Raw genomic sequence first — 22,245 nt, forward strand, 5'->3', positions numbered from 1 at the left:
GCTTATGGAAATACATACTATAGATTATCTAGTTTGCAGTCAAAGACAGCAAACATAGGGAATCACACATTTACACTTCATATTACTTTACTTCTCTATGTTGGTCTGTGCTTTGTATTATTTCAGACAGAAGCTCTGTGTCAAAGACAAATTATTGCACAGATGAAGACCAACCATTGTATATACAATGAATGTCTAGCCAGAGACACCATGGAAATGGATTCCAGTCTGCTACTTGCATATTCAGCGTTCAGCTAATATATATTATTCTGTCACCCTGCCTGCAATCAGTATTCAGCTTCACAATCCACTGTTATCTCTACACTCACCCATTTTGGTAATCTACCTTTGAATATCAATTTTCTCTTCCCAGGTTACACACTGCAGCAGCTCTTTTCCTCTCCTCCAGTAAATCCATTTCTTTTAGTTGATGTTCTGTTTTTCCCTACAGCTAAAAGTTCATCTGAAAAACTCTTTATGTCTTGCTCATTATAATTCCCCCCCTCCTCTGTTGGAAAGTTTTGAGGACAATTAATGTTGGAACAGTTTGCCGAGAGAGTATTCAGGTCTTGACCCCACTAACCAAACTGCATATAGAGCTACTGACCAAACAGCCCAGAGATGTCCTGGTAATTTTATCCAACTACTATGCTTGATTCTTCACAGGATATGGCAGGCCACCATAGAAGAAACGGTAACAAGGAGATAGTGATTTCAGGCACCAACTAGGCAGATGTTAAGCACTGGCCTTGGTGGCAGAGACCTATGTGTTAACAGCGGTGACGACTACGTAATCTGAGCACATCCAGTGGCATTAGTGTGCGCTGCTTTTAACACCACCTGTATGTACTGCTAGTGAGAGCTTACTCCTGTGTAGATGTGTGAGAGCATAATGCTCTCAGCAAACCTCGGTATACTGTTTAGAAAGCTCCATATTGCACAGGTTTGTTCACTTGGAAAAATACTATAAAAACAGACACCCCATTACTATTTACTAAGTGCGTTTTAAGTAATATTTCATGAACTCTCTTAAGATTATTCTCTTCCATTTGCAGTAAATTTTTAATGTATTTGTCTTTGTCTTAAAAAGTGGCTCCTTTTAAAAAAGCATTCTTCTAAAAAGAGACCTTTAGTGTAGATTTGACTTATCCCATGTTCCAGGGTGAGAAAAAAATATTTACAAAATGACCAGCCTTCTTACACGGTAGTTCTTTCTCTCTGCTTCCTCTAATACACAATATTAAAAATAATTACTGTTCTATATTGTCCTATTCATTCAACTTATCACTACTTACTGCCACTGGCTTCTCATCCGTATGTCCAAGGTCTTTATTTGGCTTAATTTAAAGTTGGCTTTTTTTTTTGTTGCTTCATTCAAATGTCAGTCCTCTTATGTGATATATATTTCCCTCTCCTAAAACAGCCAAATTATAAGCATATCCAAAAACCATAAATCAGCCTATTTCAATCCATGCTTGTAACTTTACAATGATGAGAGTAACCACAGAGCACTGGAGAGAGTTGTCTCTACCATAGCCTCATCTGGCTGCCAGGTGGAGTGGATATTTAACTCCCTCTGGGCATCTTTCTTTTGCAACCCACAAACACATCTACACCATTCCAGTTATTCCACCAGGATTCCAGATACTCTCTGATTTTTAAAAGCCATCTTGAAAATATGCTTTCTTAAATTCTGCAAGATAGTGGGTTCATATGTGCATTGTCTCACTAAGCAATATATCACAAACTGTAACAGCATTACACAAAGGTGCCTCTGGATGGTGGAATTAGCCGTGAGAAGATCTGGAAATGACAAAATGGAGATCTTTTTATAAAAGAGTAATGCAACCGTCTAATGTAAATGAAGTAGACAGCACTTCAATGAACTCCTTAGCGATGTGCTAAACAAATGCAAATACCAAGTGGACATTGCTGAGATAGCTGAGCTGTCTTTGGAATAACTAAATTGTGAAAGTATTCAAAAGGCAGCCAGAATCCTCAGGAGCAACCAACAACTAGTTGCTGGCAATATTTCTAGGGAATGATTTAAACCGAATCCTTTGCCAATTAGTTGCATGGGAGAGCTGAAAACATTTCCAAATAGGAAACACAAAGCAGTCACATGGTCAGCTGTCATAAACAAGTGGATAGTATCTTCATCGCCATGACAATGTGTCTTTGGTATGTTTAGACACATTCTGTAATTTTACAAAGTAAACCCTGAAATAAAACTGATGAGAATATTAAAACAAGTCCAGTGTGTAGCTAATATTTTTGTTTCATCAATTGCTTTAAACTGTGCATTACATATCTACATTTGGAATAATTAAAATACAGTGCACTGTATTACACTATCTCTGCTAAACAGGTGTGCCACCAGGAAATGTCATGGATTTTGGCATACCAATATCTGTGTAGGACATACTGTTGAGGATGCTTCACTTAGGACATTTCAGAAATTAGGCTGCTCACATCACACCGCTTAAGCGCTAATAAATGAAATCCAAATACTGCACATTACCATGCATAACATTATCAACAATTTAACTCTTCCTTCCATTTTTCCTATGCATTAGGGGGAAAAAAATCTAATTTTATCGATGTCTAACATGCGCTATCTAAATAACGTCTCTACAGAATGTAGTATGTTGCCCAGGGCTACTTTATTTTACTGCTTAAAACTAAAAACAAAAGCATTTATGTCACCCTTTGGGTTTTAAAATCGCCATTAAGCATACTCTTTACTACAAGAACTATGCATGAGAACAACCATCATTTTTTACTTTATCTCAATTTTAAAACTCTGGTAGGATTTGTTAATGTGAATATTATTTGAAAGAAGATACCGATTTCTAACTTTTCACACAACCAGAAGTGAAAACATCTTTCAATCTCTCACAACAATATTGAAGTGTTTTTAATAGTTTTATCGTTCTTCCTGTCTGGCACATTAATTGGTAATCTCCCTGTCACCTTGCTTTTAACCCTTTCTCTATTCTTTCAGTCATATTGTGTAATTAATGTTTTTTTTGACTCTTAACTAATCTCCTTTCTACTCTTTCAGATAATGCTATTCTTCAGACAAGGGTAAAAAAAATCAATGATGTTCTAGACTGAGCTTTTTGCTGACTTAACGATATGACACTGGAATGACTGCTAGCCCACTTGGTACCTCTCTGAGTATTTTTTTATTCATCTGCTTTACCTTTTTGCACACTCTGGGACACTGAGATCAAATCTTGTTCTGCACATCCTGCAATGATGACAAGGAGCTGTCTGAGCCTCCCCGCTCCACAGCTTGAACTTTTCGATCGTGTAATTTTTTTCACCTAGCTAAGATCCCTCTTTTATGCTAGTATCTTTCAGATTATTCACTTTCTCTTTAAATTCTTTCATGTCACTAATATTTATGACATATGCAAATACGGAATTTAACATTAACTAATGGGACTCCCCTGTCTTATGAACATAGCAGAAAATGATTATTTATACCTTTCACTGCACATTACTAAGATGATTCCTAAATGTTCAGTACACTCCATGGGGCTTACTAGTTTTCTTAATTGCCTTCAGTGAAGAACTTTGTCAAAAGCCTTTTGAAAGTCCAAATAAATTAGATCAACCATTCCTCTCTCATCCATTACTTTGATGACATGTTCAAACAGTTCTAACAGATCATACAGACCCTGGCTTCTTTTAGCAGAATTTAATCTAGAATTTTGTTCATAATTCCATTATTGATGATGTATTCAATCCACTTAGCTAATACTGATCTCAAATTTACACACCAGAATGATAATTCTAGTTTGTTGGAATAAAGCAACAAAAGCAAAACAATAGCCAAATTTTAATATTCAGTTTTTCAATAGGCATTTAAGTGCTAATAAAATTTGTGTCAGATCAGCCCCTTCAGTTCCTTACAAATCTTGTTTGTAGCCTATCAGTCAGGCTATCTGATTCTGCTTTCTTTTAAATCTTTATATTTGACTCATTTAATTGCCTCAATTTAATAAAATATGCAATTTTACTGCCTTAAAAGTATTGCATTTTGTGTAGCAGAATCCATGTAAATACATCTTTCAACTCCTCTGTAACAACTCGTTGTGAATCTGCTCTTTAAAAACCAGCAGGTCCTTTAGTATTTTCATGAGTTTTTCTGCTTCTGTTGTAGTTGAAAAAATCTTTGCAGTTTCTTTCATCTTCCGCTCTAAGGTCTTCCGACTGCCTCTTAGACTAAACATTTTCCACCTTCCATTTTTCCTACCACAATTTGTGTTCTGTTTCAACAATTACCCTTGGCCTGAATTTACCTGGAAGAGGCTATATTTAAGGTCAAATAAATGCTTATCCCTCGCATTATTTTGCATTGATTTTTTTTTTTTTTTACTTCATTTGAAATCCTATTCATGTGTTAATTCAAAGAATTGCTATAATCAATTTCATAGTCACAAAAAGACATTAACATATCTACTTACCTTAGCTACAAAGACTGACAATGAGATACCCAATAACACACACAGCAAAAATTTTGCAACTCAGTTATAGAGTGTCAAAGATATAAACAAAACCCAGTATAAATCAAATTTTAAGCTATTTTCACACCAACTATTTTGATTAGGAATTTTTCACTCAGGTACAGCTTTTGTAATGTTTAAATTTTGGTTAGACCAAGTTTCATTTTTTTTTCCAACCATATATTCTATTTCTTTATATTGCCACAGACAATTAGAAGATACATTTTTTGACGGTTTAGCAAAGGCCCATTTATAACAATTCGATTTTACTATTTTCCTACCAGAATAAAATGATCCTAATGTTTCCCTTCTTCCAGAAAGCTCTGGCAGACTTTCCCCAGTCTGGATAGGGCTTATCCTGAAGCATCATATCTGTGACCTACAGGGAAAGAAGACATAATACACAGGTAAACTGGTGTCCCAAAAGAAAGTCCTAACAAGGACTTTAAGAGCACTTTATTTTATGTATGAAACACCTGTTACGGTTCTGGTAATTTTAAAAGTTTGACAGTAGAAAAATAGCATCTCTAATGTCACTCACAATCATCATAAATTTTATTGGCCTACACATTCTGCCCCAGATGTGCATGCAACTCCTTAAGAAGCAAGAAAACCTGTGGAGTTACAAAGATGAGAAAAGAAGAGGTGCTCGTCTGCAAGTCACAGCAACCTACAGTACATAAGCTATGTACCCCTATGGCTAAGAAGCTTTCTGGTCCAACCTGGGAGAGGGCAGCCTCTTCCCTGAGAGCAGCATAAGCAGAATTTCCACTCTTGAAATCAGAATTGCAGCCAAGGAGTGTCAGCCTGTGGATTAAGCACTATATGTCATTTATAATCCCCTCTCGCTTCCCAGTATCAGTAAGAAAAGCACACTTGGGACTAGAGATATAAAGACCCCTTAAAACTTTCACAAAATTTAAAAGGTATGAAATATTTATTCTCATTTTCATAATTCCTATCTAAAGAGACCATCTGTTTCTCTGTCCAGAGACTCATATGCATACACTACTTCCGTGTGGTACATGTAAGTATTAAAAAGACTTCTAGCTAAATGACGGAGGTGAATACCCCTTAGGCACTTGCACCTTTGGGAAGCTGTGTTTTCATATCCATTTACTTCAAGTTAACTGTACTAAAAAGCCCTGAAAGTTACATTACAGTAATCTTATCAATTCCATTTTGCAAAAGCTCCAGAAGAGCAGAAAACCTACCCATACATAAAGATCAAGAGATAACTGAGCAGATAATGGAAACAGAGGTGAGCACCTGCTTCAAAATACAGATACATAAATTCTTACTGACACTGGTATCGGTAGACAGTGGAAAATTACTATTTTGATTTGTATAAAAATAACTCTTAATAAGGATTCAGAAGGAAATAACTTCAAATTGAAGTCAAATTTTCTTGGTTTTATTTTCCACTACATTTTTTTTTTTTGATATACAGAGATTTTAAAATCCAGTTTACCATCTGGAGTGTGCGCTACCACTTTCAATCAACAACATTAACAGTGTTTATCAAGAGGAACACATGACCCATGATTAAATTAAAACTACGTATAAACTACTTTCAACTTCTAAATTTTCATTCCAAGTCCATTTGGGGTTAAAAGTGCTCAGCATATTAGCCTGAAGGATTGGGTCCAAAGGATAATGACTATGTTAAATAAACAGAAATACGTATTCTCAGATTTTATTAATCCTTGCCTGAAGGAAGAACAGATTGCATCCAAAATACCATCTTTGCTAACTGTTTTATGTAGGTAAACCTTTTCTCAGTTCAGCATGCTATGACACTTTTTTATAAGATCCCCATTATCTAAATAAGTATTTTGATAAAGATGTGATACTGAACAAGACCTCTGTAAAGATTTATTTCACTACTTTAGGAACAGCTTTTTCTCCTAGGAAGAGTCTACATAGTAATGAATACTGGCAAAGAAGGACAAGTATTTCAAGGGGTTTTATTCAACTTTCAAATATTCTCCGGATGCTTTCTAGGAAATACTTATTATATTTGTTAGAAGGATGCAATCAGCTGCTTTATGACCAATTACTAGAGTAGCATGTTTCATAAGGCTGACATTCAAGAAGGAGACATTTTTTGAGGAAAATGGCAAGATGAGGCAGAAAATGTTCTTTGTGATACCAGACAGTAGGTCTTGCATATCCCAGCTTTGGCATTTATTTAAAGTCGTATCACCAGACCAATGTCAGATTGGTTGCAGCTAAATTGGCTGAGGCAGAGACAGTCATTAAAGGGATGCATTCTATAAAGAGAAATCCAATTACCTTTTGCATTAGAGAAATCAAATTAATTTTCCGGTTTGGTCAAGGACAGTCACTGTGGAAAACGGCTCACAGAAGGAAGGCACTCAACACTGTCACAGTTGTAAATAAGTTTTTGATAGGGGCATCAAAAACACATTGCTGCTGTTAGAATGATGTTTGTAGAAAAAAAAATTAAATTTAAATTTAATTTACACAACTTCGCATAAAGAGACACGTTAGTGTGTATTTTTGCCTTTCTCTTTGTATTTCACAGCACAATTACTGGCCAGAAAACACTTCTCTCTATTTTAGTGGACTGTATTTGAAAACACTGCTGATACTCAGGAATGAAAATGAGAAACTTTTCCATTCTCCCCAAAAATTTTACACAAGAAACACTATTTTCAGTCCTGAAACTGAGGAATTTAGTTGATAAGAATGAATATCATAAATTCTAGAAGTTTTGGGGAATTATAGGGATGCCACAGTGTCAGGCAGGTCCAAGAGCAGTTTCCCAGGGCAAGTGCATGCACATTGCTTTTTTTCATGCAGCACATCTTTCCTCATCAAAAGAACTCATCAATGTCTTTTGAAAAGACTCAACACCGCTTATATGTTTCTGAAAATGATGCATTTTTTTCTAGAGAATGGGGCTAAATCAGGTTAAGGTAATTATATTTCCTGGAGAAAGTCAGAGTGTGAAGTCCATGAGAGATAATTCATACCACTGAGCGCACACACTCTCTTTGCTCTGCTGTTATGTGCTTTTAGGTAAGAGCTATATATAGGTGTCCCACTAACTACACATCAATTCTTTATCATCTCTCAGTCTTCCAGTACTGTGCTACATCAGGGTAATCACATACCAAACCAGGAAAGCATTTCACAGTCAGTCAGTAAAAGTTTCTATCCATCATTTTTGTCTTCATCTTCTTTGAGATACTTAAAATCAACAGAGCTGTTCACTTGATGTACAAAAGTAACCTATAGGAAAAAATGCTTTTATGCTTCTTTCATACGGATGTTAGGGAGAAAACTGTCTTCTATGGATCACACCTCAACACTTCCATGGCCTACATAATGACAATATGAAATGCCACCTTTAATTACAAAATTGTTTTGGCAGTTGAGCAGAACTGTTGGAAACTTTGTTACACATCCTTCAGAAATAACTCTTAATTTATCATAATCCACTCTGCTACCTTTTGAAATACACAAAATGTGCAAATATTTGAAAACAAATGTAACATATATTTGTACTTAGGCTTACTAATCTATCAGGTGGATGATATTTTTTAAGCTAAATATTACTAGTCAGCTATAAATACACTGCTAGATTTTAAAGTAGTTTTGTCTGCTTTCTACTTTTTCTAAAATTGCTAGTGTAGTTTCATTCCTACCTTGAGAACAAACAAGCTCATGTTAGGTTATTTCTCCTTTAATGTAATTGTACAAAATCCTTTTAATACTTGCTTTTTCAAAGCAACAGCAATAAATGATACCAAACATGGCCCCTTCAATCTATTCTTTAATTGTTGTTTCATTTTAATCAGAGCCAGCACATTGTTCTTGTCTTACCAGCATTTATTGCTTCACAATAGGTACATCCCAAAATACAACATTAATTTGCTGTCACAATTCAGTGGTCAATATGAATGATAAATAATACCACGGTTTATTTCTGTAGCTTCCACAACAGCCTCCAGTATCATTTTGTGCATTTGCATGTTTTCCACCAATAAAATATTTCCAGGGTGTCGTTTTTACAAGCTATTATTCTCCTGATCCTCAGCATTTGCACACATGCCCTGTTTTACATCTGCATTTCCACCAAAAGCAGTTACAGAACTTGTTTCGTACAAACATGGAGGGGGCTTATAGTAATTATTGCCATCTTTACTGATCCCTGCATGTTTATTTCATCACCCACTGAAGAAGCAGAAAGCCCCTTCTTTTTTAGACAGCAGATCTTTATTTAGGTTTTGAATATTATGATAGCAGTTTCTGCCATAGTCATAATCCATGCAGGGATAACAGCTCATCAACAAGACAAGAAAAACTAAATGTATATATACACTTCAGGCTCAACCTTGGGAAAGCCACTCATGCTAGCATTTCCTTTCAGTTTCCAAATTGAGTTAGGACAGAATGCTCCATAAAGCCAGTGTCCAGCCCACAATCCATTTGTGGTAAAAAACTACATGAGATATCAAAAGGTGAGTAAGGGAGCAGAAATAATTCCTGAACAAATTTTGTTTTTGAAAAACACACATCTAAAACAACAAAAAAGAAGAATAATTTTACTTTAATTGGAAATTCCTTGGCACTTCATAAATATAAATAACTGTTAAGAACAACTGTATAATTTATGTAGGCTTTCTGCAAAAAAAAATCTAAGCTGTGCTGTCTCATTTCCTACCATGTTTCAAGTTCCTACTGTGCACATAAATCACTCTATATATGCAACAAGATACACTGGCTGCCATGTGGCAAGCGCTTGCTGTTTATGTAACCATTGACACCATGTTTCAGAAAACTACTTTTTTCTTGCTTTACTGCTTCCTTATTAGCGCTTCAAATGCAGAAGCAGAGGTATGGGTAATATCACATATTACAGACAAAGTGTGAGGCATAAAGCCACACCATGATTTTCATTTAAAGTGGTTTTAGTAAAACCCCAGAGACAGAAGCCGTGCCATGTTTGGTGCATACATGCATATGCATCTAGACTAATATAGATTCTTATAGTCAGTGAAAAGAAAAGGCATTTCTGGAGTGCATCACACTTAACTAAGTTTTGTTGTAAAGGTGTACCTATTTCTCTTCACTCTGAAACAGGATATGTTCAGATGTTCACACTGCTGACAAGGCTTTCTACTTACCAAATTTAATTTCTGGCCTGTCTTCTTTCAGCATCTCCATCTAATAATTTTCTCAGTAAGAGAGAGTATTCATATGCTATTAGAGATGCAGATAGCTTTCTGCATGGGCCATTAACTATTATTCTTGGGCAGCAGCATGATTTTTATTTGCATCATGATGCCCTCACAGGCTCACAGTTAAGACTTGTAAACTCTCAATGCAACTTCTTCTGTACAGTCTGTTTTGATGTGCCAGAAGATCATAATTTGCTCTTCCAACAGTTACAGCTCTTGCTCTTCAGAAAGAAGCTGTGTGTCCATAAATGACAACACATATGCCACTTGGTACTTTTTCAACTACCTTTTCCTTTCCCTTTTGGACTAATACTTTTTAATTACATACAGTGAGCTAATGGATGACAGAAGCCCAACAAATGTATAGGCAACACTTGCACTGAGGACACGGTGTTAGGGTGATTCTATGGCAGGTGAGGGAGTGAAAGATGGGGAAACATCTGTGCCAATTATTTCTGACAAGAGCATATTACTAATGAATAATTCAGGATGCTGCTCCTCTCTACTGAACTTCTACTAGGTGACTGTTGGTGAGGTATCTTCTTGTGGAGAAGGATAAATAAATGTGAGATATAATGGGTGTGTTTTTCCACTTGTTTGTTGGAATTGTTTTCACTCTACACAACGTGTTCTAGATCAACAGCAAATGTCAACTACAGTAAATATAGGTAGCATAAACACATCTTTCAAAAAACCTTGGTGTCTATGTCATGCAGAACCTCCTAAAAATGAATTAATTCACTAAAATAAGAAACGAAGGATAGGATTTCAAGCTCTGATGTTTACCCTCTGCCTTCCACCACTCTCTCAAAACCAGTCACCTAAGCCACAGAATCATCTGAACACTGGGAAGTCTTCAGTGACATGCAGGAGACACACAGGCCACTCTACTGCGACACCCACTTGCTTCCTCTCACCGGAACAAAGAGCCTAATTAAACAAAAATCCATCTCCATGTGCTGACACCGTGCTGTTTTTCCAGTTGATTCAGAGCTGTGATGTACTGACAGCTCAGAGTGGTTTCAATCTATTTCACTTCTTTACGATGACTGGCACAGAGAAGTGGTAGCTTCAGAGTAAGTAAAGGGGAACTTGAAACTTCCTTTACATGGCCTTTTCTGTTCTGCAAACAGAGCTACTGTATGACTGTATTTTCACACTAAGTAGGGAATGAGAGCAATCCTGCACAAAACAAGAGTCTCATAGTTTCTAGAAATACTAATTTAAAAATGAAAACTCTTAACAAAAAACAAACTGCAAAAAATTCATGAAGCACCTCTGAAAAACCTTCCCATGGCTCTTCACAGTATTTTCTTTATCATACTACAGCGGATTACACAACCACAGGAATTTTCTACTCAGCTCCTGGTCCTTTGCAGACTTACGGAAAACATCATTAATTGTTTTTAATTACCCTTTATACTGAAGCTACAACCATACTGAGAGCATAATCTATCAGCAATTTAGAAATCCGCATTTGCTATGCAATTCAGCACTTCAATTGCAGTCCAGGTCACAGTTTTATCCAATCCTCTTTAAAAAAAATTACTTTGGTCTTAAGGAATAGTGTCCACTGAAGGTACTCAGTGGAAGGGTTTAGTACCAATTGCACTTCAACAGAGAAAAATCTCCAGACTGTTGCAAAGTCACTTGCTATGCTGAGCAACAAATATTTTGCTTTGAAAAAGTCAGATTGTGTTCTTGAACAGTCAATTTTTAACAATTCAAATTATAATTAAAATGTAAAAATAACCATCAAAAATTTCAAAAGGAATGTTGTATCTTTTCAGAAAGCCAAGAAATTATGAGCACTCAAACCATATTGGGATTGTTCAAGGTATTCACGGTGCTGAAAGCTGAACACAAAATGATGTCCCTATTCCCTGAATAGGGAACTTTTGGGATTAATTATTCAGAAAACTGAGATAATAACTTAAATTCTCTCTATTAAAAAAACATAATATTGGAGGCCTTTAGGGTTTCAAGCATAGTGATTTTGCTATTCCGTTAAAATGGTGTGATTGGCTCAGCTCAGATATACCACATTAAGAAAGACAATATCAGTAAGTTTCCTTTTATTTGCATTTAGGTATTAAGGTTTGTGTTTTCAAAGACCTCCCACCAATATGATGCTTTGAAATGAAATGGAAGATAAGACACTCCTGCAGTCACATAACACTCCAAACTTCGGCTTTCTGATAAAAATCCTGCTACAGCAGAGTCAAGACAAAATATTACAGTTTTTAACAACTGAGAATATCGGTATCTTTTTGTATAATAAATACCAAAGGGGAAAGCTGGTTATTAAACATTAATAGGTACAACTGAAAATGTTTCATACTGATCCTTGTTTCGGAAGAATATTGAAGACACACAAGGGATAGTGGTTTGTGAAGAATTCTTAAGTACTAGCTGGGTTGCTAAAGGGTGTTTTGGAAATGGAGGTACAGCAAGATGAGACCTGAGAGAAATTGCTGTAACTCCTGGGACAGCATTTTACACTCCTTTCTGGATTTGGGCTGAAAGATATTCCACAGCCAATCGGACAGTAAATAGATACCAGGTTTTGCAGGCAGGACATCAAGCATGGCTAGAAATGTTTGGTAGTAACGTTGCTTTCTTGTATCCAATTGGCTATAGAAAAGTCTTTAACCAAAATGCTTAGTTATCTGAGCATAGGTACAACTTTGTGTTTTTGTTGCTTTAGCTTAATAAGGACTGAAAGAATGCCAGGATCTCTGGGCAAACAGAACATTCAAAGAGAATGGAAGGAAAATTGTTCCACTTCTACACACACTTGAGAACACAATCTTTAATATACAGTTGTTATTCAGCCTTCTGCATTATAAAGTCTATGCTGCTGTTATACTTTCATTTGAAATTGAGTCTCTCATATATAAACAAACAATCAAGATGTTTTTTAGGTTTTCTTTCCTGGCTTCATATGCATCACTATCCATCTGAAACATTCTTCCCATGGGGAAGCATGATTCATACCATTCAGAAGTAAGCAAATAACATTAGATCGTGGTTGTACAGTTATTTGCCATTTGACATGTTTATTCTTTATCTACTGTCGACACACAAAACCACATGAAGACATCTAATGGTCACTCATTAAAATGTACTTTTTCCTTATACATATTCATAAGACACACTGTAGAGAAAACCAATATATTCTTTTTAAAGAACAAAGGAGAAAAATCTCAAGGAGACCAACTTTACATGAAAGGGAAAGTTGCCTGTCTTCAAAGATCAGATGTTACAAATTAAAAAAATGCTCCTTTATCAACATGGTGTAAAGCAGATATTTTCCTCAGATTCTCCTTTGAACAGCAATTTTTGGTCAATTATTACTTCTCATGTGGACATTTCTCAAGGCTGAGTCATACTGTGTGCACAGCTGATATGGCACAATCATTGCTCTACAGCTGGTCTTGTTTGTCATCTCGGCTTACTTGATTAAGCATTTTAATCAGCGTTTTGCATAAGATTGTGCACCTTCTGTTGAAAACTGTCTGGCTGGTATCTAGTGAAAACCAGTTGACTTCTCAACATCTCTTTCTTTGGCCATTTCTTATTCCATAACTTTTGAAGGGTGCATAATCAGTATCTTAAATTACTTCTTTCTTTTAAAAAGCATTAATAAATGTTCTATAACTGCAAAACTTTGTACATTTTCTATAATAATGTTTGTAAGCAGCTTCCAATGAAGCAGGTAAGCTGTTTTACATTTAGCATAGAGCCATGAAGAATATATGGCTGTCTTCTTTTTGCTTTAAGCTTTGACCTTTTTGACTCTGAAAACAAAATACTAGTTTTAGAATTGTATTTGTCCCTTCTCTTCTGATTCTATTAAGTCACCCCTTTTCTTCAGCCAGATCAGGTGTTTTAAGGGGGGGGAGGGAGGAGTGGTTTGGATGAGATAATTTTGCATTTTCCCCCAGAGTTCTCAGGAAATTGAATCCAGATCATATTTACATGCTGAATAACCTGTAATGTACAATTTGAAATCACCTTTATTTAATTCATCCTGTCTGTGCTTATATATGCTCCTCTTATGATGCTAACATAACCCAAGAGCATAATCATTTGGATCTTCTGTGTAGTCCATTTGGCTAAGCTCCAGATTTTGCCTTGTTCTCTTAGAACAAGGAGGGAAACAGCATATTTTTGGGAAAATGTAAGTAAGTCATAGAATCATAGAATCATAGAATAGTTAGGGTTGGAAAGTACCTCAAGATCATCTAGTTCCAACTCCCCTGCCATGGGCAGGGACACCTCACATTACACCATCTCACCGAAGGCTTTGTCCAACCTGGCCTTGAACACTGTCAGGGATGGAGCATTCACAGCTTCCTTGGGCAACCCATTCCAGTGCCTCACCACCCTAACAGGAAAGAATTTCTTCCTTATATCCAATCTAAACTTCCCCTGTTTAAGTTTTAACCCATTACCCCTTGTCCTGTCATTATAGTCCCTAATGAAAAGTCCCTCCCCAGCATCCCTACAGGCCCCCTTCAGGCACTGGAAGGCTGCTATGAGATCTATGAAGTCCTTTCAGAGCCCAGATCATATTGTCTTAGCACCTTCTAGAAATTTTCATTGATAAATGAAAAACAAAAAGCTCTCCAATGACTAAGAATAATAATAATAAAAAAAAAGTAAAATATACCTTTGCCATACAACTGTAAAGAGAAGGCAAAAATTCAGATTATTAGTGTTTTCAAACGACAACTGTATATTCTCAAGGAGTGTGAAACAACAAAATCCCTTTATGTGGGCTAAAGAAAAGATACTATATTTACTGGATATCCGCTATTGCAAGAGGTAAATACGTAATTACAATTCATTTGCTTTCTATTTAAGTTACAACCTCTATATCAAATATATACTTTCTGCTTTACATAAGTCATCCTCCCTGCCTTTACTATGATAGGTCACAATTGAATCAGTTCCTAGGCACCATTTTCAATTCTTCTGAATTCTCATTGATAATCGTTAAGTCCTTGCTCAGAAAAATGTATTTTAAAATGACTCAGCCCGGTAGACTGATTGCTTGAGGGCACTGTGACATTGATCCTGACAACTCCATTTCACCTCCAATTTGAAGGGCAGTCCATGGAAAACTAAGCTAATGCTGATGCACTTGCATTCTAACCTAGGTACGTATTAACCTAGGAGGCATACTTCTGGCTTAACTACTATCTAGCAGAGTTACTGTGGTAAAACTTCAAGCTTAAATGACAAATATAAACATATATATATATATATATATGCTTGAAAACACTTCTGAAATTGCAGCTCCTCTGTGTATATAGGGAAAAACATTTTATAACAGATGAAGAATGCAATATGATTACAGCTCCAGATTAGCTAAAATTAGTATGACCTTAGGTCTAGTGTGAAGTATTTCTCATGTAAAAATACAGTATATACAGGCATTTTTAGTTTGCAATAGGACCTCCTGAATCCTCTGCACAGAAAGCAAAGTTTAATAAAGACCCTTATCAGCTTTGAAAACTCTGATCATTTTTGATGGGAAAATGAAACAAGAAGATAGAGATGACTGAAACAAGTTCTAGAAGGAAAGCATCCTTGATGGAAGGCAGAGAGAATTCTGTAAATTATAAAACACTAAGAATAAGAGCATGAGGTTGAAATAAGCTCAGTAGTTACAAAGAATGGAGATCCACTTCAGAGCTTAAAAGTACTTGTTTACACTTCCTTTAACAGAAATGAAGGTTGACACTGACAGGTAGATTATCCCTAGATAAGAGAAAGTTACTGCTTTGAACTAGATATTAGAATACATCCTAGGACATCGCGGGTTGACTATTCATTCCTAAAATGTTCAAAAGAGAATTCAAACAGCTGTTCAACCCACAGGACAAGAACCTAGCCAAGACAGACTCAACACACAACTTCTGGGAGCAGAAAGTTCAGGTCTAAGACCCTGGTGCTATCATGTGCTCGAGACACAGGCAGAAAATAGATACTATCTAAAGTTCTTAATTATGAAAGTACCCTTTAATTAGAGTAGTCTGTAGATTTTTCACTTGCCAGAGCTGTCATGTGAATCTCCTGGATGTTTGCTAGAGAAACAACTGAATAATTGCTTAGTAATTTATAAGCATTGCTGTCTCACTGGATGAATATGTGAAGAGACATAAGTCTTTGAGTACCTTTGGTCCACAATGCAGCAATGCTGGAACGCAGCAAAGAAATCTCTAAACTGGTACCAATACAAGACAGCACGTCTCCTCAGTGGACCACAATGTCATCTCTACGTACTTAAGTACATGCTGACCTAAAATGTCTTGGCCTCCTAAGAGGCAGGCATATTAACTTTGATGTAGTACCACAAAACACAGCTTTTGTTCTTACAGCCCAGGCCTGACATTTATCCATCACGCGTCCTCGTGCTTCTTATGCTGGGGTTCACAGATATGGACTTGGAATTAGGCTGGGCACTTGCTATTTTCTGACAAATTAAATGTAATGAAGTTAAACTGATTCATGATGTGAATTTTTCAGTAGAGTTAATAGGCTAACAGGTTAAACTATGTTGTAACCCTGTATTCAGCAGACAGCAATTAAATTTAGTTTAGCATGACAAGACTTTTGAGAATTTTCTTTGCTCTGATTGATGACCTATCAAATGTTGATTTGTTGGGACAACTTCTATACTAAGAATACCAATGGGAAGGTGATTAGCACTCCTGAATGTAGGTTCTCTGTGCCAGATAACTCCAACATTGTATCTTCACCAAGTCCAGATCCACCACAGGCCAAACCCAGCCCTACTCCATTAGAACTACGAAACTTCTGGGTTCCAATAACGTAGGACAGTTAAACAGCATTCAAATCCTGTGTTATATAGCTATCTATCCCTGGCTTCCCACACAAATGAGTCTATTGTCTACTACAAAAATAAGGCTGGTTTGAAAGATCTGAGACAATCCTGCAAACAATTTACACCAAGAATTTGCAGGCAAGTTAGTGATCGAACAACGGCAGGACTGCAGAGTCACATTCTTCAGTCTGGGCTCTTTTAACCGCAGCATAACACTCACAGTCAATACTGGAAAGCAATATTGCAGAAATATTAATATACTGAAACCCACTTTTAGTAAAACAGTCTTTCTCATTTCTGACCATGTAATTACCATAACAATGTTGGCAATTACCAGTGATGGTAAATAGGGTATATTTGGAGCTGTTAATTGCAATCTGGTGCTTAAAATTGACAGAAATTATCAGAAAAAAAATACAACTGGGTAGCTGTTTCAGTAAAACAACCGATGCAGCCTAAAGCAGCATAAAAACAGCAAATGAAAAAAGGGGGATGTAGGCTTTTGAAAAAATAAATGACATGAGGGATTAACATCTGTAAATGACATCAGTGACTAGTTTATTTTTAGTGGTGAATTTTTTAATAGCGCACTAAAAACTGATAATGACAAGTCTCATGCTATTACAAGAAAGTAACTTTCTACATAAATGATAGGTGCATTTGCATTTTTGGATGCGTTTTAGTCTATGCATGTATAATATGCATCAATTTAGGATTAAATATTTCATATACCTATACCTTTCTGGACTGAACAGAGTGCTCTTAAGATCGGAATGGCAGAGACTAGCAGCCTGTAGAATGAGCTTAAGTCCCAGTTCCACAAAGACTTTTGTATGAGCAGCATTTTACAGACTGCAAAGTCAAATGCAGTCAACAATGCCAGTCTGAAGCTCTCAGCCCTGTCGCTGAGGCAGAGAAGTCTGTCACATAGGACTTCCTACCACTCTTCTAGTGAATGACCGCCCTGCTTGCCACCTACTTCCCAATAGCATGCCATCCTCAAACTAGTCTCACTGGGTATCTTCCCATTCCTATAATGAAATAATATTATCTAATAAATAAACAAATAATCTCAAGGCTCAAGACTTTTTTTGCTCAGCGATTAATTTTGTCCTCAATCCCTCCAGAGGGATTTTCCTAATTGATTCTTCTGGTTACACAAAAAATGATCTAAAAGTGCTTCTACACTGTCACAACTCCACTGCAATTATTAGTAACAAAATAATAGGAAACAAAATGGGCAGTGAGAAAGTGCTTCTAGAAAGGAGAATGGAGCAGGGCTGAAGATGCTGCATTGTACAGAACTGTTACAAAGGCAAAGAATGAGCTACTTCAAATGGAAGAATTAATATTGGGTTTTAGAGCATACCCAATCAAATAAGGCATATTTACATATGCAGTTTTAGCTATAGTATCACAAGAGTTCTTATTTGGGCACTGAAAAGGATATTTATGAAGCGTACTATTTATGAAAGGCTCTATTTATGAAGGGCATTAATGTGTCAGTATTCTTACATGACATCCTAAGTATATGATATGTACACATCCGTACTTTTTTATGGCAGGACTCACAGTCTGTACAGACAGCATATGTATGGTTGCTCTTACTATATTCTTTTACAATACTCATTCTGCTGTGGAAAGATACTAAAATGAAGTTAAAATACATTTTGCCTCTGCTCATTCTTGGTTTTTGTAACTGTCACTGAATTATTTGATTAATTTGAGTGTGAGGCTTTTAACCTAAATTTTTCAGTGAGAAATTCTGAATTGCTATGAATGAATCTCCAAATTACTTTTTTGTTGGCCTGTCTTCTTTCGCATTCTAGATTCTTTACATTTTTCTGATCCAAGAAGGTTCTGGCTTTTTAATTTGTGCAGTACTTTTATTAGCATACATCATACAAATGTGTTCCACTTCAAAGAAAATCCATTAATGATAATTATTTTTGCAGGTTTTTAGAAGTTTTACAGATAAGTAACTTGCAAAGATGTTTGGGTTTTTTTTTCTCTCTTGTTAATAGTATGATAGAAACAGAATTCCAGCTTGAAAGTAAGTCCTGTGGTTTCTGACTACACTCTTTTCTCATTAAGTGCACTATAAATTAGAAACCCACCAATAAATATTATGGTACAATGATTAGGAATAGATTAAGTTGTCAGCTGGAACATGACTAGCAGCAGATTCCTATGGCTTATATTGTTTTGTGACCTTTTCTGCTTATGAATAAAACCGAGGAATTTAGAATCTGTAGTTAGCTTTCTCAGATCAAAATAATGAAGCTTTTGGCAGCATTTTAATTCCTCTGACTTTACACTGAAGTGCATGCAAAGGGCTCATGTGAGCCATCCTACTGACTCATGTATGTGGTCATAATACCTAGCTGGCCACTTAAGAAAGTTCTGTATGGTCATGACCACCTTCATTTCCACACTTTTGTTTGACCCCAACATTGTCATGGAAATAGGAACATGCTGTTTTGCAGCTCCAGTAGGATACAGAAAAATAATCAGACAAATAGTACTGACTTCACAGAAATGTTAAGAAAGGCAAATGAATGAAACCCATTTAAGTTCTTTAACTATTTGAGTTCAAATGAACTTGCTCATACAGCATATATACTCTACGGGAGATTTCAGCATTTTTTCTCCATGACAATTATCAACTTATGGCACATTTTGGACATGCTTTAGTTTTTCTGGAGCTGTCTTTGCAGACACGACATAAGTCTTCCATGTGAAAAACAGTCTAAATGACTTGTATTTTAAACAAGATTCTAAGATAACAGTACTTCTTGGCCCAGATCCCTAGTCTGACACTTTGGCATGAGAAGACAGTAAAGGCTTCAAACCCCATTTGTACCTTTTTGCTCCCAAAGCTCTTCAAGCTCTAACCCAGCTCTGAGTTTTCAGACTGCTAAACATCAATGTTGTTTGCCCATCTCTTCAAGGAATTACCATCATCATACCAACTTCCCATCAATCAGCCAGGGAAAAGGTGTGACCTGTTACACCTGTACCTCCAGCTATAAATATACAGACTTCATTGTAGATACCTCACTCCTCTAGAAGCCGTGAGGCTCACACACCTGGACTGATAAGGTATAGTTATGGCTTGCCAAGGACTTCTTTTTTAACAGTGCTTGTCGGAATTTTAATAACAAGATGCTTCAAATACATAATGGAAGTATTGGGACCATCCAGATACCTGCTGGAGAGTAAACTGGTGGAAGGCGGTTCACAGAAAAATCCAACGGTCCATCCATGAAAAGTGTAATGTATTCTGTGGAACTTCTCTTTGCAAAGTTAACTTTGTAACACTTGACATGGAAGAAAAACCTCAGGTGTTCTACCCGTGGGAATAGAAATGGGTTTGACAATCCAAAACCAAACATGGAGGAGTTTATGATTCACAAGGGAACCCAAAATATCTCCTGTTCACTTCTGAAGGTTAACTGCAGTTCTAACTCAGATCTTCATCTTTCCAAAAATGAGTGGAAAGTTATCACAGAAGAGAATGAAAGTGTGAAATTCTGCTCTCCCATACACAGCTGTAAACTTTAGGACAGGCCCATCAGTGCCATACATTCATGGCAGAAGGGATTAGTATTCTACACTCACCTAAAAAAGAGCAGTTTAGCCTAAAGACTTTCCTGTTCTTCTATTTTGGTGCTACACAAGGCAGTCAGATTTTCCTAGTTTATTACACTCTCACCAGAACTGTTTGACATAAATTACAGATCTGACTGACACTTGGTGTCTGTCACTTGTTCCTCAAGAAAGGTATGTAACGCACATAGCACAATTAGCATCAGTGTGGACGGTATGGTCCGTTTAGGAACAAATATGCTATGTAGTTGCTGGAAGATACATATGAAATACAGAACTTAAAATGACAAAATTCTTCATTCACTGAACAAACATAAGAAAATTATTTAATTATAATTATGGCACATGGCTTAAGGAATTAGATAAACAGTTTCAGAAATTATACCAACTGTAAAAGACTTCCTAAATTTTAATTAATGGTTCTATTTAGAAATATTTCACAGATGATTTCCTTACCACCTGTATTTGTAAAACTTGAAAAAAAGTAGAATGTAACAACATCTGGTTAAAATTATTTAAATCTACTAATGCTACAATACTTGAATCTAAATTCAGCAAAAGTATTCTCCCTGTCTTGAAACCGTATTTTTTTATAGCTGAAAAGAATACCAATACATTCTTCATGTAGACTTGTCATGTGTCTACAAGCAGTGTCAGACTATATTTTTAGTTATGGAGTTTAGTTAATCCCACAAGACTTTATCTTGCCTTTATGTTGACAAATGAACAAGGATGAAATATATGTAATCTGAGCTTCTGTCAAGATACACACTCTTTCAAAACTCACTGGTCTTGTACAGATGTTTCCTTTAAGCTATTGACATAAACACAGTTTTATTATTCTTGTGGGCTTATTACCGAATTCCTCAGTAGCTGTAGCTAATTGTCTTCAAGCTCTACTTTTCTAGACAAGCCAAGAGAATGAAGCAGAAATATAACATGATACCAAGATGCTATGAGGTGCCTTTGGTAACGCTCATTCAACACAGAAAGTTGTGTTCTGACCAGGTTTTCTTACTTCCATGTTCCTGTGTTTCAAAATATACTTGTGGCACGTTACCCGATTAAAGGGAAAAATGCTACCTGCATTACTTGCAACAACTTTTAGTTAGTAACACAGGCAGCAACTATTAGTAGTATTAAAATAATGTTCTGGTTCACATTTCAGACTTCATTTTATCTTTAATGTATCTATAGTGAATGACAAAAAAAGACTCCACCAGCTGTCTGTTTCTTCTGTACTGATAAACAGCACATCTCAACAGTTTCTAAATGAATATCAGTAATTTCTAGCAGATTGAACATGAACTTTTTATTTCACATTTTATAATAGCTCCCCCCCCCCCAAGCTGTTACATTCTTGAACTAAATTAAGCCTGGAAGCAGCCCTAGAAGCTTCCCTGTCAGACTAACAATTTTTTCAGACATTTTAAATACAATTAAAATACTGTGCGTTTTTCTATTTCAAGACCAACACAGACAATATCTGCTAGACCTCATTTAGAAATAGTTTTTTCTGAGAAGGTTGACTGCACAGATTTCTAAATTCAGCAGAATCATATGTACAGCAGTTACGTTCGTCTTATCAACACAAGCCTAATCTTGAACTACATTTCCATTTAAGCTAAAACGAAAAAATGTAGAACTGAACTTGGAGAACTGGGAAATAGAAATGCCCAGTATTGTTCCTTACCACCAGAGAACTAACAGAAGTTGTCTCACTGTTGGAAGACTTGCTCTGTATGACCCCACTGCACAATCAGGACAACAGGCTTAGCTTCATCTTATAGAAAGAATTAATCATGGATCCGGTTCGACAGTCTGATGGCTGCTGTGGAACCAGAACAATCCCCCTTGTTTTGCATAATTTCTTGTAGTCAGTCACACATTCAAGTCCTCAGCAGGCTATGGGACCATTATGGGACTCTGACTTGCTTAGAGCTATCTTGCTACTGGTGAAAGGACAAGTAGCCAATGTGATTCCTTGTACTAGCTCTTAAATAAGGGAGGTGAGGGGGGAGAAAGGTAGGCATCTACTACTGCAACAGATGTATCT

At 36.3% G+C, this 22,245-nt stretch overlaps 1 protein-coding gene across 3 annotated transcripts in view; it reads right to left on the reverse strand.

The window, feature by feature from the left end:
- The window catches only part of TMEM117 (transmembrane protein 117), a 230,536-nt gene that overhangs the window by 74,276 nt on the left and 134,015 nt on the right, over nucleotides 1–22,245 (reverse strand). For all 3 annotated transcript variants that reach the window (XM_065664945.1, XM_065664953.1, XM_065664948.1), the window contains one exon: nucleotides 4,796–4,893. In XM_065664945.1, coding sequence (XP_065521017.1) covers nucleotides 4,796–4,893 — 98 coding nt within the window. The remainder of the gene's footprint in view (nucleotides 1–4,795; nucleotides 4,894–22,245) is intronic.

The sequence above is a fragment of the Lathamus discolor genome, chromosome 1 (genome assembly GCF_037157495.1).
Source record: "Lathamus discolor isolate bLatDis1 chromosome 1, bLatDis1.hap1, whole genome shotgun sequence".
Lineage (NCBI taxonomy): Eukaryota > Metazoa > Chordata > Aves > Psittaciformes > Psittacidae > Lathamus > Lathamus discolor.